General features: G+C 39.8%; 1 protein-coding gene across 10 annotated transcripts in view; it reads left to right on the top strand.

Moving 5' to 3' along the window:
• The first annotated feature begins 6,262 nt into the window (after positions 1-6,262).
• USP33 (ubiquitin specific peptidase 33) overlaps positions 6,263-26,688 on the top strand; it is a 53,633-nt gene continuing 33,207 nt past the window's right edge. For 2 of the 10 annotated variants that reach the window (XM_023641822.2, XM_070268822.1), the window contains exons 1-5: positions 6,310-6,532; positions 24,035-24,166; positions 24,359-24,412; positions 24,833-24,895; positions 26,046-26,198. In XM_023641822.2, the coding sequence (XP_023497590.1) occupies positions 24,086-24,166; positions 24,359-24,412; positions 24,833-24,895; positions 26,046-26,198 (351 nt within the window). In that variant the 5' untranslated portion in view covers positions 6,310-6,532; positions 24,035-24,085. Of the gene's footprint in view, positions 6,533-13,719; positions 13,987-24,034; positions 24,167-24,358; positions 24,413-24,832; positions 24,896-26,045; positions 26,199-26,688 lie in introns of all 10 variants that reach the window. The other 8 variants (XM_070268819.1, XM_023641821.2, XM_070268820.1 and 5 more) reach the window with 8 other exon arrangements.

Here is a 26,688-nt window from a genome sequence, read left to right on the forward strand (position 1 = left end):
ATTGATTTGTCCATCTCCTATGTTGTATCATGTTCTGTACTGAATGCTGGAAATACTAGGATGAGTAAGAAAAATCCCTGCCCATAGTTTGGTTCAAGAGATGGAAAAGTGAGCAAATTATTGCTATGTATAATAACATTACAATGTCTAAGTTATTCTCAGCCCTAGAATATCACTAGAGGATACGCCATAAAATACAAGGAAGTGCCCTAATGGCCTGGAGAAGTTGATGAAGGCTTCACTTCGGAGGTGACCTTTGAGGAATGAGTGGAGTTCACTTTTAAGAGAGAGGGCAAAGGGCAAAAGGGCATTCTATACTTAGGGTTAGGGAAAGCAGGGCTAAACAGGGGAGGCACAAGCAAATGTCTTTCAGGAGAATGAAATGTAGATTAGAATAGCACCAGGAGAGGGTGTTTGATTGGGTGTAACAAAAGATAAATTAGGAGAAGTAAATTTGAGTCAAATTAAGGCCATGAGAGACTAGGATGAGGCAAGCAGGTCCTAGGCACACAATTTGAAGAGGTGCTCTCTGGTTCAGGCAAGTGCAAGTTCCTTAGATATCGTCACCAAGGCAATTTGCTTGTCTCATCCTAGGCCTTTGTTGAGAAAAAAACTCTGGGGCAACGAGGAGCCCGTTGAAGAGTTACATGACTGGATTTGTGTTTTAGCAAGAGTTGTGTTCAGGGGCTGGCCCTGTGGCTAGGTGGTTAAATTTGGGCGCTCCACTTCAGCACCCTAGGGTTTGCTGGTTCAGATCTTGGGTGTGGACCTACGTACTGCTCATCAAGCCATTCTCTGGAGGCGTCCCACATAGAAGAACTAGAATGACTTACAACTAGGATATACAACTATGTACTGGGGCTTTGGGGAGGACAAAAAAAAAAGAAAGAAAGAGTTATGTTCAGAAGTATGGCATTGGATTAGAGGATACTGAGACTTGAGTCAGAAAAACATGTTAGGGAACTATCAGAATAATCCAGGTAAGAATGAAGATCTGTACAGAGGGAACTTCCCAGGTTCCATCCCTCATGTAGTCAGTTAAATGTCTATTGATTTTATTTCCTAAGTAACTCTTATAGCTTTCTCCACTGCTAGGTCCTTACCTTCCTCTTGTCTGGATTGTGCAATAGTCTGCCTTCAATCTATGCCAGGCACTGTTACCCAAGTAATCCAATATGTAAATCTCATCATGTTGCTTCCTTTCTCAAAGTTCTTCATGGTTCTCTAGAGGGAAAACTTTACTTAGCAGACAAGATCACTCATAATCTGCTTTGTCTGTCTAGACTGTCCCCTGACACCTTGCCTTCAATCTCTCATCTAGAAATACAGATCCCTTGTCAGTTCCCAAATTTGGCATATTGTCTCTTGCTGATGTTCCTTTGCCTATGCTTTTCACTCTGCCTGCAAAAAATCCTTCCTGCCCTGGCCCATCAGAAATCTTTTTACTCAGCCTTTAAGCCAGTATCAGTTTTTAAGTGATATTGGGTTGACCTGGCCCCCTATTTTCTCTCTTGGAAATTTCCATTCCATTCATCCACATAATTGTCATGGGAACTGCTCTGTTCTTCCGTGACCTCCATCCTCTGGCGGAATGCTCCTTGGAAGACACTTAACCCAGATGAAGACAATAAACCCATTATTTGGAACTTTTTAAACTAGAAACTCTGCTCTTGGAGAAAACTGTAAGATGGTAAATTCAAGAATTGAGTGAGGAAGAGATCATGAGGGAATCCTAGCAATGCTTAAGTCCCTGGTTCTAGCTCTCTTTCATTGGATTCCATGAGCCAGTAAATCCCCATTTTTGCCTAAGAGCCTCTAATTTGGTATGCCTCAGCTCACTGATGCGATGTGATGTGGTTTACATATACACCCAGAGAGTGATCTCTGCTGGAAACCTCTAATTGCAAGCATTCTTGTCTATTGATTTCATTTTCTGAATGATCTGATCTGATAATCTGAATAAGGTTTGAGAAATACCAGTGTAAGGTACAGCAGTGATTCTCTACTGGGGACAGTTTTGCCCCTCCCCCAGAGGGTCATTTATTAATGCATAGAGACATTTTTGTTTGTCACCACTGGGAGAAGATGCTACTGGCATCAAGTAGATAAAGGCTACAAATGCTGCTAAACATCCTACGATGCACTGAACCAGACTCCATAATGAAGAATTATTCAGTCCAAGATGTCAATAGTGTCATTTTTCAGAAACTCTGAGCTAGGGTGACTTGAACCCTTACTCCAAGAGTGAACAGAAGATAACTGAGATCCTCGGCAGGGGCCCCAAAAGCTGACGCCAAATACCTCCACATCCAAACCAAGGTACCACCATGGGGATGGGAAGGTAGGTGCTTCGCTCTCATTTCAAGCCATGTCTGAGGGGCTTCAAAAGGACTGTTTGGCAAAGATGACATATGTCCTTTGGCATCTTAGACGAGACTTGGTAACTAATTCATGTTTGAAAAGTCGTAAGTCAAGAGGCTAAGGCTGCCTCCAAGCAGAAGATGCACACAAGGCTGATTGGGAACAGCTCACACTTCTGTGCAAGACATACATGTGTTTTTTGTGGACCAAATGAAAACTCCATGTAAGAGGGGTCAACTGAAGCATCCTGAGAGGCTGTCTAACAGGATTGCCTGCATGGGCGAGATGATCCCAATCTAGGGATGGATCCCTAGAAATCAGAGGACTGAGGTGTACGTCATAAGATAACACCAGAACATACTTTGCTGGGTCAAGAGACTGCAGGTGGGTGAAGCACCTACAGAGGCATTCCATGAAAGAAAGGGTCAGCTTCAAACCTCAGCTACACCCGGAGGGCACTGACACCAGGCTATAACTGTTTCAGTCAAGAAAGATCGTTTCTGCCTCTTCTTCAACCCCGGAGGGGCCCCAAATGAAAAACTAGCCAGGGAAAAGGTAGAACAAGTCTGGAGGTTGGGGGTGAGGCATGACAGAGAATTTTTGAACTGGATGAGTCTGAGATTTTTGACACTGCACTGGATAGGATTTTTTAATACCGGGGAAAAAAAGAACATTTGTTTATTACTAAAAAATGACTGGAAGACTTTTTAATTACCTGAGAGTGACTGGAAAAGCTAAAGGCTCTGCCTAAGGTTTTATCCTGGCAGGAGAGAGGAATCCTCAGAAATTCTCAGAGACTATAATGAGAAAGTATAAAATTGGTTTCAGCTGGCCCGCTTCCAAATCCAGCTTGTTCATCAAATTAGGAACAACAGTTTAAGGGTTTCTGTCACTTATAATCAAAAACATATTACAAAACCCCAGTCTAAATCAGAGCGTCTCAACAGTGGCACTAATGACGCCTTGGACTCTCCTATTCCACGAATGGGAAGGACTCTGACTCCTTCCGCCAGTCCTCCTCAGGGATACTGCCAAATATCCACCATGGGGCAAAATCACCCCCAGTTGAAAACCAACAAATATTTGAGTCCTTCAATGCTAGGCCCTGACAATATTGTGAATAAGACAGAAATACTGCTCTCACAGAGCTTTCAGTTCAGAGGAGCCAGGCAAAAATTAAGTGCACACAAAAATCTTAAAATAACAAATTTATTATAAATTCTCTGAAGAAAACAAACAGGATACCGAAGTCGGGAATACTGGGCGAAGAAGCCTACTTTAAACAAGGAATATCTAGGCAGGAGTTAGCCAGACGAACGAGGGAAAGAAGTTGGGAATATGTATCTGGTAAAAGTGTATCTGGCTGAGAGCACAGCATTTGTAAAGGCTTATTTAGTGTCAGGTACATGAGCATCAAAATGTATGTTTTGTGTGTTGCTATTTTTACTTGCCGTTCAGTTGCAAAAATGAGAAGGTACTTTTGTTATGATATGACCATTCATTTGTCTTCCTTCTTCCCTCTACCTACCCCTACTTCTTTTCTCCTCCTTCCTTTCTTCCTGATCTTCATTTCTTCTCTCCCCCATCCCCCCGTATTACGAAAGCCTTTAGTACCTGGCCTGATGCACGACTCCAGCATCTACAATTCACATCATATGACACCAATGGCACCTCTAGAGTCGTATTCCAGAAGGAGTGTGATTCAGCAGGGCATCTACACTATAGAATGTGTAATCTCTCCTCTCTGAGATGGTGGTCGATAGATTGATTTCCTAATGATAGCATCCTTCTTTATAGACTATATATACATTGTTTGAAGAAAAGTAAGGATTAAGGATCCTGGATTAAGGAATAAAAGGATAAATGTAAATATCCAAGGGTGAGGAAGGAGGGTGGGAATCCACTGAAGTTAAAAGTGGGAGAGATATTGCATTGTCAGAGTGCATTTGCTTTGTGACTGGTCCACAGCAAGGACTTCACCTGTTGTCCACATGAAAGGCCCTAGCCTGCTGCCACACCTGCCTTAAACAGTCACATATTTGTCTTCCCTGTGCCCTAGAACCCCCTGAAGGGCAGTTAAGCCAAGAGGGCCTTGGTTACCAAACAGGTTGCTAGGGGAGGACTTTGGGGTGGAAATAAATTTACTGGAACCCTGCAATAACAGAACATGCCTGATAACATTTTCAAAGAAGGAATTTCTGGAGCAATGACTTTTGCCTTTTTGTCTATTTGGTTGCCTGGCTTATTGATTCATGGAAATACATATATATCTGTGTATATGTATATATGAACTCTTTATCCGTTATATATATTTCAAATGTCCTCTATTTGCTAGCTTGCCTTTTCATCTCTTAATGTTGACTTTTGATGCAGAGATTAGTTTTTATAGGTGACATAGTTTTTGGCAGCAAAATTACTTAACAATGGAAACAGTGTCAAACTTTTTCAAAATGCTTTCTTTGTTGCACAAGTTTCTTTTAAAAAGCAGTTACTTTCTCACTCATTTTTAAAATCTCACTTTTACTTTGAGGCCTTAGGTGAAATGTATACACTAAAAAAAAATTTTGTAGTTAGCATATTGCTGATAGCCACTTGTTATCACAGCAAAGGTCAGTAAATTTAAAACACTTGTCTTTTTTCAAATTCACCTATACCACTCTTTTTTAAGTCAGACAGTACTTTCCTACAAGACATCAGGGGACAAATGATTTTCATGATCATTCTCTTCTCTTTTTACAGAAGAGTACAAATATTTAAAACACTTAGATATTTGACTTTTTATTTATTTATTATTTTATTTTTTGCTGAGGAAGATTTGCCCTGAGCTAACATCTGTGCCAATCTTCTTCTGTTTTGTTTGTGGGTCTCCACTACAGCATGGCTACTAGTGAGTGGTGTAGGTCTGCACCTGGGAACTGAACCCAGGCGGCTGACATAGAGTGTGCTGAACTTAACCACAGGTTGGCCTTGATATTTGACTTTTTAAAATAAAAATTAACCATATTGCTGACATCATGTAGCATGTAAACTGCAATATTTTGAAATATGCTGTAAACGAAGGCATGGTAGCACCACCAGCACCCTCCAAATTGTGAAACTTCCATTCTCATTCAGTGAACCCAGGATAGGTGACCATTTGTCGGACAAACTGAGGCCTTGGTGTCAATCCCTACAAAGAATGCTGGCAAAGGTTCATTTCTTCCATATTTACCATAAAAACAGAAGTAGAAGCTCTCATATTCTCTACTTGTTTCTGATGGAGACTGAGCATCTTGCATAACACTTGGGTACGTGCTCCTGTTTGGAGACCAAAAAGTTAAGAGGCAGTCAGACACATTGAAACTGGCAAATTTAACGATAAATTGTATTAATTTAACTGCTTTTTATTGTTTACATATCAGTCACTTCAACGAATTTTAGCAGTTACACAAATTGGAAGAAAGATCTCTTCCTCTAGGCATTAAGCCAATACTAAGGTTTCAATAAATACTTGATTTGTTCCTGATTTTGGCCTAGAGGAAAACGAGGGAGATGGATTTCTACTTTTCAAATGTGGAAAAGGAAACACAATTACTTTCAGAGAATCTAGGTCCTAAGATGTTGGGAGAAGAAAGGGAGGAGGAAAACAAAGAATTGAATTGAGTTGTCTAATATTTCTTTGTACAAGGTGAGAAACTTGAGGCCCTTCTCCGGGTGGCCTTCCTGCAGATTCTGTAATGCATCGAGACAAGACCTGCTCCCGGTCCTAGAAGACGGGAGAACACGTGTAAAAATGAAAAGTGCCCAAAGCCTAAAACTGGTCTGCAAGTGCAAGGTCCCTGCCCCGCTAGCTACCTTGGAAGTCCCCGCGGGGAGGGCAGGACTGGGGTTCCACACCTGGGCGGCCGCCGCGGCCACGCCCAAGGCCGGGGCGGTCCCTCCTCGCCGCCCCGCCCTCCCCACACTCCCGCGACGCCCGAGACGCCTGCGGCGGCGGCGGAGACACCGGAAGGAGCCGCGGCTGCTGCGGGAAGTGGTGGGTGCGGGAGGCGGGGACCCCGGCGGAGCCGCTTTCCGGCGCTCCTGTCGCGCCGCCGCCCCTCTCCAGGCCCGGGGAGGCGGAGAGGAGCTGGCCGCAGGTCGCCGTCCGTCGTCGGCCGCGCTGGCGGGGCCCGCGGGGAAGGCCGTGGAGGTGAGCGCGGCGCTGCGGAGGGGCGCGGAGCCGAGGGGCGCCTCTCCGGCCGCGGGCGCCGGTCCCCGAGCTCCACCCGCGCGCCGGGGCTGCGGACGCTGCCGCGGCCTCTTTGGCTGGGGCTGGGGCGGGGGCAGCGGGGGCGCGCGGGCGGGAAGCGGGCCTGGGCCCCTAGCAGTGCTCTGCGTTGCAGGGGTCATCTGGTGGCCGCCCGGGCGGGGGTCGGCGGAGGACGCGACGCTGTTGATTTGAGGAGGGGTCCCCAGGGGGTGCTCCCCTGGAGGCTGGTCCCCGAGAGGGGCTCCGTCCTTTGCTCGGTCTCCCGGTTCCGGCGTGCCAGCCCCTCACGGGGGGCTCAGACGGCTCCGGGTTCTGGTTTCGCTTTGCGGCGTATTTGGGGTGATTGGACCCATTCGTGCAGCCCCAGGGCCCCGTTATTCATTGTTAGGGAGGAGAAAACCTAGGTGTCATCGTCCCTGGAATTTTTCTTCGACCCTTGTTTGATCCAGACTGTTTCAGAGGTTACCCTTACGGTCTGTCCGTCTGCAGCTTTTGTTTGGGTCAAATTTCCATGGTGTGTGGTTTCCCAGACCTTCACTCTCAGATATTTACCGACTACAAAACGCTCTTCGTTTGAATATTTACAGGGTGCAAGTTGAGCTGTTGGATGAGATTCTTCTAGGTGCTTTGCACTTAAGTATTTTTAGGGTTTACATTCTCATATAATCAATATTAGGCCTGGAGAATTGGGCCAGAACGGGAAATCCTGGCAGGAGCACAGGCTCTCTAAACTGGGGAAGAATTTTACCACACGGATCTCTAGACTTCTTGCTTAATAGATGTATAGAATAATAGAGTTTTTTAGTTTAGTTAGGTTATTTTTCTTTTAAGAAGAACCTGTTTCAAAAAATAACGAGGCTGTCCTAGTTCCATTTCTAGTTGAGACAATTCTGTCATCTGGAAAATTCTGACCAAATCAGATGATAGGCTAAATTTTGTTAGTAGTTTCATTCTGTTAATATAAATAAGGGGAAAAGTAGGAATCTTATTGAAAAACAGGGCTAATTTACAAAAATTAATAGTTCCCCTATGCCAGCAACTTTATGTTACTTCATTTACTTTGGCAGGATTGGAAAAAGAAGGACAGTACAAAAAATATTCCAGGAACAAGATATTTGACGTTCTGCTGAATGCAAGAGAGATAGTCTACCTAAGATTGCTTCTTATTTTTGATCTGGTTTATTGCCAACTTTCACTTTTTTGTCTTTTGTGATCTTTTTGTAATCTACCAATAAGAAATAACATAACATTGCATATTTATGGCATTAGACTGTAGTAAATAGGTTGTTTTAAGTATTTGAAATTCACAGTTGAGATAAGTCTCACATTTATGTACCTATATTGCTGTTAGAATTTTCAGTGACCTTTCACACATACAATCTTACTTGATCCTCATGCCAGTTCTGAGTTAGTAATGCCAAGAAGTCCTTTCCCGTGACAAGCATTTCAAGATTGTGTAGGGATCAGAATTTCCTTAAAGCCTGAAGTAATCTCGCTGAAGTAACCTTTGACATCAGTTGGAATTCAGACAGATATTGGAGCACTGTGAACTATCACACGTGACACAGTGTGGACTCTTTGCAAGAAAATGAAGTCCATAAATGGTGAAAGATTTATGGTGAGAAATGTGAAATGTAGTTGTTTCTGAAAAAAACAAGTAAAGCTCTTTAGTTTTTAAACCTTTTTATTTTAATCTACTATGATTACAGGAGCATTACGATAAATAGGATAGCTCCAAAGAGTCCGAGATGAGTATAATTGGTTTAATTGTCTATATAAAGGAGCATGAAGTTTGTACAATATAGTATTTATATTAAGAGAACTAAATTTTTTTTTTATTTTTTAAGATTTTATTTTTTTTCCTTTTTGTCCCCAAAGCCTCCTGGTACATAGTTGTGCATTTTTATTTGTGGGTCCTTCTAGTTGTGGCATGTGGGGCGCCGCCTCAGCATGGCTTGACGAGCGGTGCCATGTCTGCACCCAGGATCTGAACCAGCGAAACCCTGGGCCACAGAAGTGGAGCGCACAAACTTAACCACTCGGCCACGGGGCCGGCCCCCTAAGAGAACTGATATTTAAGAGACAATGTGTAATCAAAATAATTGTCCCTTTGAAAAGTTACTTTAGAAGGCTAAGTTGGTCAGTATCTGTAAGTATACCAGGGAAAACCCTTTGGAAATTGGAAAGAATAAAATGTGATTTCTGCCCTCAAAGAACTTACAGTCAAGCTTGTACTCAAGTAGGGCAGTTTTTCACACAAGTACAGTAAGTGCCTTATGAGTATTTTAATCAGGAATGTAGGTGAGGGGGGACTTTACTTTTGATCAGATCTTGCTAGAGATGGCATTTGAGATGAGTGAACTTTGAAAGATTTTCAACGGGCGAATATTGGAGGACGTTTCTGAAATGAACAGATTATTGGGTTCCTGAAAGGTACAAGTTATATTTGAGAAAGGATCAGTAGAACAGTTTGGCTGATAAGAAGTTATGGTTTGTATAAGTTAGTAATAGGAGATGAAAAAGGGAAATTATAAAGACTTCATTGAAGATGTTTGATCCGAAGAGGTTTGTGATCCACAGAAATGCTGTAATTGGGAGAAGACTGAGACCAGGAGAATCCACTTGGGCAGCTTTAGGGTAAGCAAGACCTTGGTGGCATCACTTTTGTGGCCCTTATAGTTTCTCTGAAGGGCTACCTTGAAAGCAGACCTTGAGATAAGAACATGGGTGTAGGTGAGATGCCAGGAAGCACAAGTGAGGGAGTGGTAAAAAGTCAGGGAAGGGAGAAAAGCCAATGGATAGCCTTAATGAGGGGCTTATCCTGTGGAGATTTTAGTAGAATGGCCTTAGAATTGTCCTACCAGATGAAGGGGGACTGGTGGGTTTTTCCACCTACTACCAGTCCTTACTGATTGCGATCATCTTTGAAATGCCTGGCGCACTTCCGGTTGCCTGGGCTAGGGCTGGGCATGCTCCTGATGGGCTGGAGGCCTTAGAAACAGAAGTGGTTGAGGTGGGAAGCTTACAGTGTGCCTGGGTACTGTCCGTACAGCTGCAAGGGAACAGTGAGGTGAGCTGAAGGGAAAGGGGGCCGGATATCAGCTGTATCAGTTAACCGGCATTCTCATTAAATAATCCAGATGTGAAATGAAAGCCTCCATTTTGGTGGAGACCTGGAAGAAATATGAATTGAGAAGTGGTGAAAAAAGAAGCAATAAGTAGAATTAGGTGACACAATATAGAAAGTGAGGCGGGAATCTAAGATGGCACTGGGGTTTGAAAGTTATATAGCGTGTGAGGGAGGAGGGTTGACAGAAGGTTGCCGACATTCAAATTAGTGACTTCAGGAGAATGAAGGAGTTGCAGGGTGTTGAAGAGTGCTGATAAAGTAGAGTGTGGATGACCAGGCATTCAAAAGGGAAAGTAGCATGGACATTTGGACAGTGCTGCCAGCCCACTAAATGTATAGTGTCTGGCCCATACTTAGTTGTCGGCCTCTGTATTCCTGGGGCCTAGCACAATCCTGAAATATGGTAATATGGTGAAAATATGGGACTGAACGTGACATAAAATAAGACCATTTCCTACAGTTTTTTAACTATTTATAAAATCCTGAAGGAGGAATTTCTAATATTTTTAGTAGAGGCATTATTTTGATGAACAAATTTTGATTCTTTTTGATAATCACCAATATTCTGGTAAACAAAAAAAGAATTGGCAACATTTCTTAGAGTGGTTCTCATTTGAATGTTGTTGCATGTGTTTTTCCGTGTTTCTGCATGGTCTACATAGGGATTTTTAATGACCGTCTCATAAGGCTGATGTATTGTTATTTAATACCCGTCCATCTTGCTCAGAAGTGACTTAAATTACCATCAGCTGGTTTGAGGCTGGGTCAGAACTCAGTCATAGTCGTTCATTCTTGTTCTCCCTCCCTACCCTCCTTTCTTCCCTCTCATCTCTCCCCTTAGGTGTTTGTCATAATTATTTCAACTAGATAAGGCTACAATTGACTTTACTCTGCTGTTGGACAGGTTTTTTTCTTTATAGGAAATGCTAATTAATGTTTACAAATCTCAATTAAAAGATTTTTTTTTAAAGATTGGCACCTGAGCTAACAACTGTTGTCAATCTTTTTTTTCTGCATTTTCTCCCCAATTGCCCCCAGTACATAGTTGTATATTTTAGTTGTGGATCCTTCTAGTTGTGGCATGTGGGACACCACCTCAGCGTGGTCTGATGAGTGGTGCTATGTCTGCGCCCAGGATCCAAACCAGCGAAACCCTGGGCCGCTGAAGCGGAGCACGCGAACTTAACCCCTTGGCCACCAATTAAAGAATTTTAATTAGAGTGAGGGTTGCCAGATTGGAGCTATGCGTTTGGATGATTTATTGTGGCAGTGTTAATAGATTCTAGAACAGATAGATTGCAGGTAAAGAAATCAGGAGATTACGTAATTTTCTTAATAGACTTAATAAGCCTCTCACTAATTTGTCTGTTAAGAGTTAGAGAGACAGAGTTTCTAGGAAGAGGGAAATTAGAAGATTAGTACTAAATTTCTTTGTTATGGTTTGATTGGGGGGGATTTATAGGACTGTGAGATCTGTGTGAAGATTTGAAGGAGTTTGTGTTTGCCAGAATATTTGTCGAAAGGACATGAAACGGTTCTTTTTTTTCCTTTTATTTTCTTTTTGAGGACGATTAGCCCTGAGCTAACATCTGCTGCCAATCCTCCTCCTTTTGCTGAGGAAGTCTGGCCCTGAGCTAATATCTGTGCCCGTCTTCCTCTACTTTATATGTGGGACGCCTGCCACAGCATGGCTTGAAAAGCATTGCATAGGTCCGCACCTGGGATCCAAACCCGCTGACCCCTGGCCACTGAAGCGGAACGTGGGAACTTAACCGCTGCATCACTGGGCTGGCCCCGAAACAGTTCTTTAAAGTGCTCATCAGCAGAATTCATGGGTTAAAAGTCCACATGAACACTTACTATGCGTTGATTTAGAATGAAGGAAACTTTCTCCTTGTTATTGTGCTCTTCTCACTGATATTTCCATTTATCAGGTTTTTTGGCTTGCGTTTATTGGGTAGCAATTTTATTCTATGATAAATATGGAAAAATTAGCCATAAGCTTATTGTATAATTGCATTTTTGCAATTAAAATAATTCTAAAGCCTAATATTTAAAAGAGTACACTTGGACTAGTCACATTAGCTATATGGTGGAACAGTAATAGTCTAGATTGAAACTACTGACAGACAAATGAATTTTTCCATGATCTGCAAATCTTAGAATTGACTTTTTAGTGCAAAATGCTGTCCTTTGAAACACCTCCAACAGATGGTCATCCAGCCTCTGTGTGTATCCATGATGGGGAACATCCTACTTCCCAAGATTTGACCTTCCGTTTTTCTGTAGCTCTGTTGATAATCTTCACCAGTGATTGAATGTGCTATTTCTAATTTTCTCAAGTTACATGAAAAACAAAGGTACCCTCTTACTTTGGTCATTATGTCCAAGTAATTGGAACACAGGTGTCAGGTCCTCCAACTTCTGCCTTCTGTTGTCTAAACGTACGTACTTTCAGTTGTTCCTCATAATAGTTAACGTTTATTTATTGAGTGCTTATGTCACTGTGTTCTGAGCACTTTATGTATGTTAACATATATATATATATATATATATATATAAATTATATGTGTATATAATTCCCCCAAAACTCCATGAGTTACATATTTGTAATTTTCTCAGTTTTATAGATGAGGGCACTGAGGCTCAGAGAAGTAACCCTGGTCACAAACCCGGACAAAGTGGAGCTTGAATTTGTACCTAGGTAGCATTGCTGCAGAAATTTTACTCTTAGCCAGTGTCGTCTTTTTCATAAGATACAGTTTTCAAATTATTTATTTTCAGGCTGTCTGTGGAAGGCATTCTTATTCTGTAGCTTTTAGTATTCTTCGTACTAAAATATTCCAGATAATAATCTATTTAGGTTATCAGCACAATAAGACTGGCTCCTCTTTTTATTCTGAAACCTATTGTTCTATTGATAAATTGAGTAAGAATTGCACTGTTGTTTCATGCATCTTCTAGCATCTAGAATCTAAATACTTGAAACCCTTTCTTTAGCTTCGCTTTAGACAGTAGATTCTTTGAACCCCAATATAGAATATTACATCCGTCCTTGTTAATTTAAGCTCATTTTTCTGAATAGTTTACTTTTTCTTTAAAAATTTATTTGTATCATTTTATAATTAGATTTCATTAGTCTACCTTCTGTCTTTTTTTTTTTTAATAAGATTTTATTTTTCCTTATTCTCCCCAAAGCCCCTCAGTACATTCTATATTCTAGTTGTGTATTCTAGTTGTGAGTGCCTCTGGTTGTGCTATGTGGGATGCTGCCTCAGCATGGCCTGAGGAGCGGTGTCAGGTCGGCGCCCAGGATCCGAACTGCGAAACCCTGGGCTACTGGAGCAGAGTGCGTACAACTTAACCACTTGGCCATGGGGCTGGCCCCCCTTCTGTGTCTTTATCCAGATTTTTGTTAAAAGTATTGAACAGGTCTGCCACTTGCTAGTACAGACCTCCTTCTGGATTCGTTTTAATCTTCTGTATAACTATTAAATTAGCTACCAATTCTCCTGACATACTTTTTTTTTTTTTTTAAAGATTGGCACCTGAGCTAGCAACTTTTGCCAATCTTCTTTTTTTCCCCCTACTTTTTCTCCCCAAGTCCCCCCAGTACATAGTTGTATATTTTAGTTGTGAGTCCTTCTAGTTAGGGTACATGGGATGCCACATCAGCATGGCCTGGCGATCGATGCCATGTCTGCGCCCAGGATCCGAACCAGTGAAACCCTGGGCTGCCGAAGTGGAGCCGCGCGAACTTAACCACTTGGCCACGGGCCTGCCCCGTGACATAAATTTTTTTCTTGCAGTCTCTTGAATCTGACTCTATAAATTGTTACTTTTTGGAATAGACCAGGCAATGGAACGCAGGCAGTTTCTCAATCTTAAAAGGTTCTCATTAGGTTGCCAGCTATGTCCTGATGTGTGATAAATATTAATAACAGGTCCCTTTGCTTTTCCAATATTAAAATCTGAATATCTGTTTTTCTCTTATTAGGATGGCAGGGTCAGAATTGCAGGCCTGAAACTTGGAGATTGTACTGCTAGGATTCTCCTCCGTAAAAGTAATATCTTCGGTAGCAGTTTTGAATCTACAGATGGGCAGATGAGCCCCCAAAGCTGTCTGTCATTGAGCATGAACGCAGTCATGTCAATCTGGAAAATTTTTTATTTGATCTTACTACCATCATTATGGCTGAGAGAATTTCAAATAGTCCAGTTAAGGTAGATAGAGGAAAAAGTTGCCAGAGAAAAGATTTCAAAGGTAAGGACGAATTGAGGTCAAACTCTGGAAAGCCTTAATTTCCATACAAAACTTGAATATTCTTGTGCTCCCTAGTGATTCCCAAACTGTTAGCCAGAAGCTTCTTGAGGAGTCTCAGAGTTTTGTGGGGTATACATCCGTAGACTGAACAAATTGCGTTTTTATTTACAACTATTACTTTCACTGCCTTCGTGTTGTCTGGCTTTTCTAAAGTCTAGTAACTATCTCCCCTGAACAAGCTATCAAATTAGCATGAAAGTGTGCATGCCTTCTTGTGGTATACACTTGGAGAAGAAATTGAAGTAGCTAGGAACTCCTATTGTCTTACCCTCTAAATCTGAATCTCCTACTCTTAATCAATCTTTATCAAATAAAGGAATAAAAGAATGATTTTGTTGCCAAAGTGAAATAACTGAGTAAAACTATATAACTAGAATATTAAGGTCTTTCTATTTTGATAGTGTTGTATTTAATTATAGGGAATACTGAATAGCCTTGGTACAAATTGTTAGCTTTTGTTTACATGAACTAATTCTCATTAAATTGTTTAGATGCTCGAAAATTAATAGCAGAACAGAGAGAACTCAATAATCTTTCTCCCTAGCCTCCATTTCTTTTTTGCTCTGAGACACCATTCAGAGTATATAACCTTCAAGACTATATTTTTATGCTTTTACAGTGGCTGTGGACCTCCAGATACAATGTACTGTTATGCATGTTCAAAATTTTTACTTTAGGAGTAGTATACAGTGTGTGTCATTTTGCATCTTCCTTTGTTCCATTTAACATTATGTCTTTAGATTATCCATGTTGATAAATTATCCATTCAGTTCATGCAGTTAAACTGTTGTGTGGTTTTCGGTCATGAATACACCATTTTTATATCCATTCTTCTAATGATGGACTTAAAACATTTCAAAATCAAAAGTGAGATTACAGACTATCTAGAAAGCAGGGGAAAGGAGAACGTTTCCATTTCATTGGCAAACGTTGGTATTTAGAGGAGAATGTATAGTTTAAATGCTTTTGTTATTAAGTAAATCAAAATGAGAGAATTCAGTACTCACATTTAGGGATAAAAAAATAAAATCAAAATGAAGTAGGACCTGGAGATTAAAGATAAAACTGTAATTAATGGAATTGGAAACAACAAAACAAAAATAGTAGAAAGGATAAAGCCCAAAGCTGGTTTTTTTTGCAAAGACCAATGAACTAGATAAACCTCTTGTAAAAGGGAAAAAAATTGGATTAAAAATATGCAAGATTAAGACTGAGAAAGGAAACAACATAGACACCTAGGTATAGGAGAGATTAATAGATGATTTTATAGCAAAATATAAATTAGTCAAATTGACCCAAGAAGTGAAAAATTTGAATTGATCAATTTCCACTGAAAGATTGAAAAGATGATTGAAGGGGCTTGCCCAGTGGCACAGCGGTTAAGTGGGCATGTTCCGCTTTGGCGGCCCGGGGTTCGCCAGTTCAGATCCCAGGTGCGGACATGGCACCACTTGGCAAGGCATGCTGTGGTAGGTGTCCCACATATAAAGTAGAGGAAGATGGCCATGGATGTTAGCTCAGGGCTAATCTTCCTTAAAAAAAAAAGAAAAAAAAAAGATTGAAGATCTGTCCTTGAAAGAGGCAGCATAGCAGATGGTTTCACAGCTGAGTTTCATTTAACTTGTAAAGATCATATAATAAAAAAAACCCAAAAAACCTGTTCTGTAGTATAGAAGATGCAAAATGCATTCTGTGAAGCATACATACTTCCACTAGAAAAGGTCAGTCTCACTTATGTCTAGAAATGCAAAATTTCTGAAATACAATATTAGCCAATAGAATCTAGATATGAAACAGACTAATAGTAAATTTTGACCCAATAGAGTATGTCAAGGCAAGGATCATTAGTATCAAATCAGTTGATATAATAGATTATATCAACACATGAAGCAAGAAATGTAGTAAGCCATCAGTAACTGCTGAAAAGGCACTTGATAAAGTTCATCAAGACCATTTCTAGGGACCGGCCCCGTGGTGTAGTGGTTGGGTTTGGCGCACTCCACTTCGGCGGCCTTGGGTCACAGGTTCAGATCTCAGGCGTGGACCTACACCACTTGTCAGCCATGCTGTGGTGGCAACCCACATACAAAATAGAGGAAAATTGGCACAGATGTTAGCTCAGGGCGAATCTTCCTTAGCCAAAAAACCCCCAAAAAACAAAAAAAAAACATTTGTAATAAGAAACTAAGCAAGTTTAAGAATAGATGGAGGGGCCGGCTCCGTGGCTGAGTGGTTAAGTTCACGCGCTCTGCTGCAGCGGCCCAGGGTTCGGATCCTGGGCGTGGACGTGGTACTGCTCGTCAGGCCACGTTGAGGTGGCGTCCCACATCCCACAACTAGAAGGACCTGCAACTAAGATATACAACTATGTACCGGGGGGAGTTTGGGAAATAAAGCAGAAAAAAAAAAAAAAAAGATTGGCAACAGTTCTTAGCCCAGGTGCCAATCCTTAAAAAAAAAAAAAAGAATAGATGGGAATTATAGCAGACATTCTAAGTGGCAAAACCATTAAAATAAGGACCCCGACAAGGATGCTCACGATCACTTTTGTATTTAAGATTTAAACAGTAAAATTAAATAATTGGTATTAATATTGGAAAGTAAGAGGTAAAACCATTACATTTCCCAGTACATTCAGAGAATGGCTAAGGAAACTGAAAAGGAATAGTGAAGGAGGGATATCTTACAATTATCAAAGTATTCTATACACTCATGCGTTGCTTAACAATGAGGATGTGTTCTGAGAAATGTGTCATTAGGCAATTTTGTCATTGTGTGAACATCATAGAGTGTACTTACACAAACCTAGATGGTATAGCCTGCTACACACCTAGGCTACATGGTACTCATCTTATGGGACCACCGTCACATATGCAGTCCATCATTGACTGAAACATTGTTATGCGGCACATGACTGTGTAGCCTCTGTAATCAGATTAATGTGGTATTGGCCTAGAGAGATTGGTGGAACAAAATAGAGAATCCAGAAATATATTATGTGCAAATTTAATAAAGAGTAAAGAGGTTATTACAGTTCAGTGGGAAATGGGTAGATCGTGTAATAAGTGGTGCTGGTACAACTGTGTGCCCATCTGGGAGAAAATAAAATTGGGTTCCTATCTTAAGATAAACTCTCGATGGATTAAAGCCTTGTGAAAAAATATTTATGGTTATTCTACAACTTTAGCTATATAAACTAGGGTGAAGGAAACCTTAAGATTAGAAACTCAGAAGCTATTATAAAATAAGGCATGTGTTTGGTTTTATAAAAATTGAAACTTTTAATGATTAAGGATACCATAAGAAAGTTAGTAACAGTTTTGGCGGTAAGACAGACATATAGGCTAATGGAATAGCATAGAGAGCCCAGAAATAACCTTCACATGTATGGTTAAATGTTTTTTGACAAGAGTGCTAAGACCATTCAGTGGGGAGAAAAAACAGTCTTTTCAACAAAGGGTATGGGGCAAACTCTAAATCCACACACAAAAATAGGTAGTTAGACTCTTACCTTACACCACACAGAAAAATTGACTCAAATGGATCAGAGGCCTAAACATAAGAACTGAAACTCTTAGAATAAAACAGGGGGAAAATTTTGTGGCATTGGATTTGGCAGTGATTTCTTGGGTATGACTCCAAAAGCACAGGCAACAAAAGTGTATAGATAAATTGGACTACATCAAATGAAAAACTTCTGTGCATCAAAGGGTACAATCAACAGGGCGAAAAGGCACCCTACAGACTGGGAGAAAATATTTGCAAATCATGTATCCGAGGAGGAGTTAAATATATATAGCAATATGTAAAGGACTCCTTCAACTCAACTGCAAAAAAGCAAACAACCTGATTATAAAATAGGGAAAGGACTTGAATAGATACTTCTCAAAAGAAAGTATATAAATAAATGACTAACAAGCACATGAAAAGATGTTCAACATTACCAATCATTAGGGCAATGTAATGAGATACCACCTTACACCCCATAGGATGGCTCCTATCAGAAAACCAGAGAATAACAGAGAAATAAGTATTGGTGAAGATGTGGAGAAATTAGAACCCTTGTGCACTGAATTGGAAATGTAAAATGGTGCAGCTGCTATGGCTGACAGAATATATGTATATGTATAGTACGACGATTCCTCAAATTAAAAATAGAATTACCATATGGTCTGTCAATGTCACTTCTGGGTATATACCCAAAAGAATTGAAAGTGAGGACTTGGGGCTGGCCTGGTGGCACAGTGGTTAAGTTTGTGTGCTCTGCTTCTGTGGCCCAGGGTTCGCAGGTTTAGATCCCGGCCATGGACCTACACACTGCTCATCAAGGCATGCTGTGGCAGCATCCCACATACAAAATAGAGGCAGATTGTCACAGATGTTAGCTCAGCAACCATCTTCCTCAAGCAAAAAGAGGAAGATTGGCAACAGATGTTAGCTCAGGGCCATCTTCCTCACACACACGTACACACACACACACACACACACACACACAAAGAAAGTGAGGACTTGAAAAGATATTTGTACAGCTGTGTTCATAGCAGCATTATTCACAGTAGCCAAAGGATGGAAGCAACATAAGTGTCCAGTGATGGATGAATGGATAAACAAAATGTGGTATATACATACCATTGAATATTTACTCAGCCTGGAAAAGGAAGCAAATTCTGACACATACTACAAAATGGGTGAAACTCAAGAATATTATGCTGAGTAAAATAAGCCAGTCACAAAAAAATATACCATATAATTCCACTTATGAGGTGCCCAGACTAGTCAAATTCGTGGACAGAAAGTTGCCGGGGTCTGGTGGGAGGAAAGAATGGAGAGTTGCTGTTTAATGACTGCAGGGTTTCTGTTTTACAAGATTAAAAGAATCCTGGAAATTGATTGTGTAACAGCGTGAATGTGATTAATGCTTCTGAACTGTACACTTAAAAGTGGTTAAGATGATAAATTTATGTTATGTGTATATTACCAAAATTAAGAATTAAAAACTTAATAAACAGTAAGTTTGAAAAAATATTTGCAGTATAGAAGACAGGATTAATTTTAAAAGAAATACTATCGACTAATATTAAGAAGGGCAGAATAGTGGCCAGCCCGGAGGCATGGTAGTTTAGTTCGACATTCTCTGCTTTGGCAGCCTGAGTTTGCAGGTTTGGATCCTGGGCATGGACCTACACCACTCATCAGTGGCCATGCTATGGTGGTGACCCACATACAAAATAGAGGAAAATTGGCACAGATGTTAGTTCAGGGACAGTCTTCTTCACCGGGGAAAAAAAAGCAAACACAAAATAGTTAAAGTAGTAGTAAATAAAAGAGCAAATCTAGGAGACCATAAAATTCTTGAAAAGACTCTCAAACTCACTGGCTGTCAAAGTAATTCAAAGTAGAGTGCTGGTGAAATAGCAATATGCCCACTGGGTGACAAAAGTAAACAATAATACCTATTGGAAGTAGAGAAAATGGTGTTGCTGTGCAGAAAATGGTATTCCTTATATTATTAGTGGAAATGTAAATTGTTAGAACATTTCTGGAAAGTAGACTTGCAAAATCTGTTTTTTATAAACTGGGCCATGTAAGATTATATTTACAAGGATGTTTTTAATGGCAGAGTATGGAGACAAGGTGAATGTCCATTGATAGAAGGATTGATTGGATAATTTATGCAATAGGTGCCTCATGACATATGTGTATCTGTGAAAAAGTTGACATAGGAGGGTATCTGGTAAGTGTTATTGACCCAAAAAAGGCCATATATGTCTCTGTGTCTGTAATTGTATGTGATTGAAGCACACATACATGTTTTATAGCGCAGGTATGCTGATGATACATTCTTTCAGCTTTTATATGTCTAAAGAAGTCTTTATTTTGCCTTTAGTTTTCAAAGATGTTTTCCTAGATATGAAATCTAGATTAACAGTCTTCCTTCAGTGCTGTGAAGATGTTGCTGCTCTGTCTTCTGGCATGCATTGCTTTCAGTATACATTATGGTCTTTCTTGGCTGCTTTTTTTTTTTTTTCTTTTTTAAAGATTTTATTCTTTTTCCTTTTTCTCCCCAAAGCCCCCCGGTACATAGTTGTATATTCTTCGTTGTGGGTCCCTCTAGTTGTGGCATGCGGGACACCGCCTCAGTGTGGTCTGACTAGCAGTGCCATGCCTGTGCCCAGGATTCAAACCAACGAAACACTGGGCTGCCTGCAGTGGAGTGCGCGAACTTAACCACTCGACCACGGGGCCAGCCCCATTTCTTGGCTGCTTTTAAGATGTTCTTTTTATTTTGGTTTTAAGCAACTTGTTGTTGATGTGCCATGGTATAATTTGTTCATGTGCTTTGAGTTTATTGTGTTGCTTCAGTTTGTAGGTTTGTAATTTTGGTCAGATTTTAACTCTTCTGGTCAGCTGGTAATCTCTACTTCATTTTCCCAGTCTTCTCTTTTTGTTTAAATTTGAGTAATTTCTTTTCTGTGTCTTCAAGTTCGTTATTCTTTTGCATTGTCTAATTTGATGTTAGTCTCATCCTTATTTTTCACCTCAGACATTTTTTTTTTTTAATATCTAGAAGCTTGATTCAGGTCTTCTTTTCTCCCTTCCATTTCTCTCCTTAATATGTGTATTCTTTGTCCTACCATCTCTGTCATTTCTGGATCTCTTTTTTCCTTTTCACTGTGGGTTAGATTTTCCTTCTTTTTATGTCTTGTAATTTTTTTTTTTTTAAAGATTTTATTTTTTCCTTTTTCTCCCCAAAGCCCCCCAGTACATAGTTGTATATTCTTCATTGTGGGTTCTTCTAGTTGTGGCATGTGGGACGCTGCCTCAGCGTGGTCTGATGAGCAGTGCCATGTCCACGCCCAGGATTCGAACTAACGAAACACTGGGCCGCCTGCAGCGGAGTGCGCGAACTTAACCACTCGGCCACGGGGCCAGCCCCATGTCTTGTAATTTTTGATTGGATGCCAGACATTGTGATTTTTTTTTTTCCTGCTGAGGAAGATTTGCCGTGGGCTAACAACCTCTGTGCCAGTCTTCCTCTATTTTGTATGTAGGTCGCTGCCACAGCATGGCTGCTGATGAGTGATGTAGAACTAAACCCAGGCCACCCAAGGGGAGTGTACTGAACTTAACCACTAGGGCATGAGGCTGGCCCCCAGACATTGTGATTTTTACCTTGTCAGGAGCTGGGTTTTTTCATTCCTTTAAGTGTCCTTCATCATTGTTCTGGGACACAGTTAAGTTCCTTGAGAATAGTTGACCCTGTAATACTTGCTTTTGAGCTTTTTTAAGGCAGAACCAAAGTAGTGTTTGGCCTGGGGGCTGTTCTTTCCCATTACTGAGGCACTACCCTTCAGAGTACTCTGTTTTACTTCCTCTGTGTTATGAAGCCTTTCAGCTGGCTAGTGGGAACACACACACACTTGTGTTGGCTGTGAGAATTGTTCTACCTACTCCTTTACAGCAGTTCTTCCCCTCTTTTTTTTTTTTTTTTAAGAGAAATCTATTCCCCCCTTTTTTTTTTTATGCTTGTTGGTCAGGAAGATTGGCCCTGAGCTAACATCTGTTGCCAGTCTTCCTAGTACATAGTTGTATATCCTACTTGTAGGTCATTCTAGTTCCTCTGGGCAGGATGCGTGCCACAGCATGGCTTGATGAGTGGTGTGTAGGTCTGCACCCAGGATCTGAACCGGTGAACCCTGGGCTGCCAAAGTGGAGTGTGTGAAATTAACCACTTGGCCACAGAGCCCCCCCTTTCCCCTCTTTAGGGTAGTTTAATCACACGCACGTGCTCATTAGTAGTTAGCTGAAGACTTGATAGTAGCCCTCTATAAATCTTGAGTTCTCTTGCTCTTTATTCAGTTCTTTCCTCTCTGTTACTCTGCCCTCTGAATTCTAGCCACCTTGGCCTCCCTGAATTTTCAACTCTCTCTCTTCAACTCAAGGAGACTCAGACTCTGGGTTTTCTCCTACCTGTACTGTGTCGCCTAGAAACTCTCTCCAGGCAGTAAGCTGGGCAGTTACCTTGTTTTCATCTTTTTAGTTATTAGTGTCCCTCACTGACTATTGTCCAATGTCTGAAAACCATTGTTTTATATATTTTGTCTGGTCTTTAGTTATTTAAGGCGAGAGGGTAAGTCTAGTTCCTGTTACTGCACCATGGCTGGCAGTGGAAGGAACTGGATAAGAGGAAAGAGGTTATCTAACCACAAAAGGAAGTGAGAGGTGGGTGGGGAAGATTGCCTAACCCTGCCCCATACGTACATAAGAAATGGAAAATATTAACAGTTATTTTAAGTTTAACTTCATGCTCTGAAAATTTGGAACATGGCTTATTAATATTAGGTATTAATGTAATGTTTAGAGGTAATGATTTGTTCACTGTTAAGCCCAGAGTGATTCCTGATGTATTTTGTAGGTTACAGTATAATATTGGACTCGTTATTTGATTTGATTTAATTGAAGCTTTTTGTTTATTGTGTTTACTAGTGTGTTACTATTTCAGCTCATTTATAACTCTTTATTCTTTCCTACTAAGTTCTTTAATTTTTTCTCAAATAGTGTTCTCAAACCCCAAAGATGAACTAAGGGCATGAAAAGCCCTGTTATGAAGAATGTGCAACCGAAAGAAGACCTAGAAATACTGAGTTAGACTGAGCCTTTTACTTGGAAGTCACTCACTCTTGTTGAGCTCATCATAAGATTTCTGTGCATTAAACGCGTGTATCAGTTAGCTGTATGATTCATAAGATTTGTAGTGGAGATAAAATTTAGCAACATTATAGTATTCCTATCATTCTTTTTCTTATAAGTCATATTTATAACATTGCAATGTCTTGGAGGAAATTAAGTGTATTGGGATTGTAAAACACTTTGTCTTCTGTATGTTTTAATGGAATTGAGGAAACTCCTGAAGAATATTAGGAAAATTATAATTGATTTAGGAAATTACCTCAGTGTGTAACTGGTGGTCTCATGGGGGAGGGAGGGATGCAACTTGAATGGTCATGGGGAAAACCTGTATAAAAGGATGCTGCACAAAGGATGTAGACACACACACACTTGATGTGAGTTAGGTGTGCTATTCTGATCTTACAGGTATCCTCACGTCTGTCTGACGTAGAGTCCTTGCTCTTACCCGTAAGACATATAGGTGGATTCAAATCCTAATTCTGCCAAATGCTAACATTGTGAACTCAGTCAAATTGGTCTCTTTTAGCCTTATATGCAAATGAAAATAATAATGGTACTTACCTCACGGTTGTTAAAAGGATCATATGATAATGTGGTTTGTGATCTTGGGTGATTTTTTTCCCCCAGAGGACGTAATTTTACACTGTCTGGTGACATTGGTTCTCAGAGCTCAGAGTGGTGGTGAGGGTATTCTGGCATCTAGTGGGAAGGAGCAGTATGTTGCTAAATGTCTTAAAATGCACAAGACAGCCCGCCACAGGAAAGAATCATCTGACCCCAAGTGTCAATGATGCCAAGGTTGGGAAACTCAGATATAAAGTGACTATCCTGGTATATTGCTAGGATACCAGATAATTTCATTTATATCATCAGTAGGGGCTGCTGCTGCTGCTGTGAAAATGGTTTCCATTTGAATTTTCTTTCTTTTCAGTTTCTATTTCAGCATAAGGATTAATCTTTTTTAAAAAAGGATAAAAATACTTAAATTGAATAATTTGAAATTTTTCCCTTTTTGTCAATAAAAAGTGAAATGGGAGAAAGAGGAAAAAGCAGGAAAAGTAGAGGAGAAACACACATTGATTCATAGGTGTCAATTTTAATAAAATGTTTATTTAGTAGAGAAATTTCCAATGTTCAAATTAACTTCAATTATGAAAGTAACCTAGGTGTATTTGAAAATGTACTCTTTTCTAGGGCAAACTTGTAAACGTGTGTGCCTCTTATTTTATTTTTTATTTTAATCATTATTTAATATATGAACATTTTTAAATTAATTTTTTGGTCATTTTTCCTTTAGGTATTACCTCATTTGGAAAGCTTTGGGAAACAGGAAAAAATTTCTAACAAAATGTCAACTTTCCGAAATCATTGTCCACATTTGGATTCAGTTGGTGAAATAACGAAAGAAGATTTAATACAAAAATCTCATGTAAGATATAGGGTTTTTTCCTTCCTTAGAAAAATTGTATTCATTTTTCTCTGAAATGTGTCTTTTTTTATAAATTACTACAATACTCTATCTTCATGAGTCCCAATTTTTTATATATGATATTGTTAATGAATTATATTTGTTTGGCTGTGTCAATATAATGATGATGTTGGTATGATTTTTGTTTCTCAGGGTACTTGTCAGGATTGTAAAGTCAGAGGACCAAATCTTTGGGCATGCCTGGAGGTATGTGTATGTTACTTCTCAAAAGTTTGGTATTATAAAATTTATATCTGAATAAGGATAACTAGAAGGTTTTTTTGACAAAGGATTTCATAAACGAACATACTTTGAAAAGATCATTATTGGTAAAAATTAAACTTAAAACCTGTGGTTTTAATTTACAGTGCTTTTGCAGAGTTTTAGTGAATTGCTAAAATATTTTACACCTGCCTCTTATTAGAGGTGACATAACTTTTAGCTTAGAAATATTCTGGTTTTATTCTTTTGTGCCTAGTACCTTTTGGTTAAAATAACTGACTGTGGAAAGTCATTGTCATTAAGTTCAAAGGTGATGAAAGCTTAATTGTAAATGTAGCTGTAATACTATTATTGTAAATTTACACGTTTATAGAATAGCTCATTTTCCTTTTTGTGCATTTGTAGAATAGATGTTCCTATGTTGGCTGTGGTGAGTCGCAAGTAGATCACAGCACCATTCACTCTCAGGTATGTATGTAGAAAATTTTGATGCAAGAGATTTTTAAAAGAGAGCCTGAAGAAGGAAAGGGAAAGCCAACATGACATTATTGATTCAAGTTGTAGTTAAAATTTTCTCTTTTTTTATATGAATCAAACGTTTGCTTATACTCTCTGAAAGATGGGGAGGGGAATTGCTAAGAGGATCAATGTTAGAATGAGGGTGTAATTAAGAGGGTAATGATTTAAGAAGTACACCTCCAGATGTCTGGAGGTGGTAGCTGGAATATTCGGAGGATATGGGGTTGAAGTCAAGAGTGGATGCCTAGGCTTACAACAGGGCCTGGCTAACTTCACGGCTCAGCACACCTTACCATCTCCTATGCATCCTCCTACCTGGAGTCCCCTTTCTACTTCACCATGGTGGTTTGGTGCTTGTATGTAATTCTGGCACACCTCTTTTGTAGTATTAGGTAGAGCTCCTAATCTAAACTGTAAGTTTCTTGAGAATGAACTCTCTTTTTCACATTTATAGCTGCAGCATCATTAGTTCTTAACCAGGGTTCCTCAAGAGAATTAATTAAGTCTGAATACCCCAGAAGCTCTAAGGCGTCCTTGTACATAATTAATTTACTTCTCTACTGTGTGTCTAGAATTGTAGTGCTATGTACTATTCTTGGGAGAATTGAGAAAATAGTTATTCAGATCATTTTTTATAGGGCATAATTCTGTTGCCGAATTCCAGTTGAGAAAGGCTGGAGTTTTATATGTCTAAGAGCATATGTTCAGTATTATTTGAGGCGTTTTGTGCTTTGACTCATGTCATTTGTGTTCTTTTGCCATTGTGATCTCCTAGAATAGTTACTGTGCTGTTGTCAATTATTTTCTTGTATTAGAGTTATTTGCTAGCTGCAGAGTAGAGTCTCATGCTCTGGTGTTTATAATGGAATGGTGGTGAAAAATGACAAAGGAATAACTTTGAGAGCAGGCTTAGATATTGTTACTACTCACTATAGTTTAGCAGTTTATCTGAAAACCATTTTTTTGGTGCCCCAGTTTATTCTCTTGAGTATATTGTTATTCATCAAAGACATGCAGTTTATCTTCAATGATCTTTTGAAGTGTTTTCAACTATATCTAATTTTGGTTCCTCGTCTCCCTCCCCTGTGAAATTATACAGGAGACCAAGCATTATCTAACTGTGAACCTTACCACTCTTCGAGTATGGTGTTATGCTTGCAGCAAAGAAGTATTTTTGGATAGGAAATTAGGAACTCAGCCTTCATTGCCTCATGTAAGACCGCTTCACCAAACACAAGATAACAGCATCCAGGTAATAATCTAAATTCATTTAATTAAAATATCACATATTTTCAGGTAATAATTTTAGAATTCGTTAGGTAGTTGAAATTTAAAAGAACCCTACCTAACTTTACTTTAAAAATTTCTGTAATGTGCCCTTTTTCCTCAAGTGAAACACTTAGGCTGCCCTTTATTCTTTTGTAGAATGATGGGTTAGGGTGAGATTGAAGCCCACCTGTTTGAAGACGGAAAACACCTGATGTGTTTTTAAAAGTAAAAAAAAACCTGTTTTAAATAATGTTTTTTTTCCTAGCAAATCTGATTCTAGGAGAGGTGGTAGGCCTTCTTTGATAAGGAATAACAAATAATAATTCAGCTTGCTTTCTCTCATTTCCCTCCTCTCTCTGCTCCCATTTGCATGACTGTGAACATTTTACTGATTTGTTGAAAACCAGATAGAATATATTAAAGCTTAGCATCAGTCTTTGGTTGCAAAATATGTGTAGGCTTGGAAAGACTGA

The sequence above is a fragment of the Equus caballus genome, chromosome 5, assembly GCF_041296265.1.
Source record: "Equus caballus isolate H_3958 breed thoroughbred chromosome 5, TB-T2T, whole genome shotgun sequence".
NCBI classification, from domain to species: Eukaryota; Metazoa; Chordata; class Mammalia; order Perissodactyla; family Equidae; genus Equus; species Equus caballus.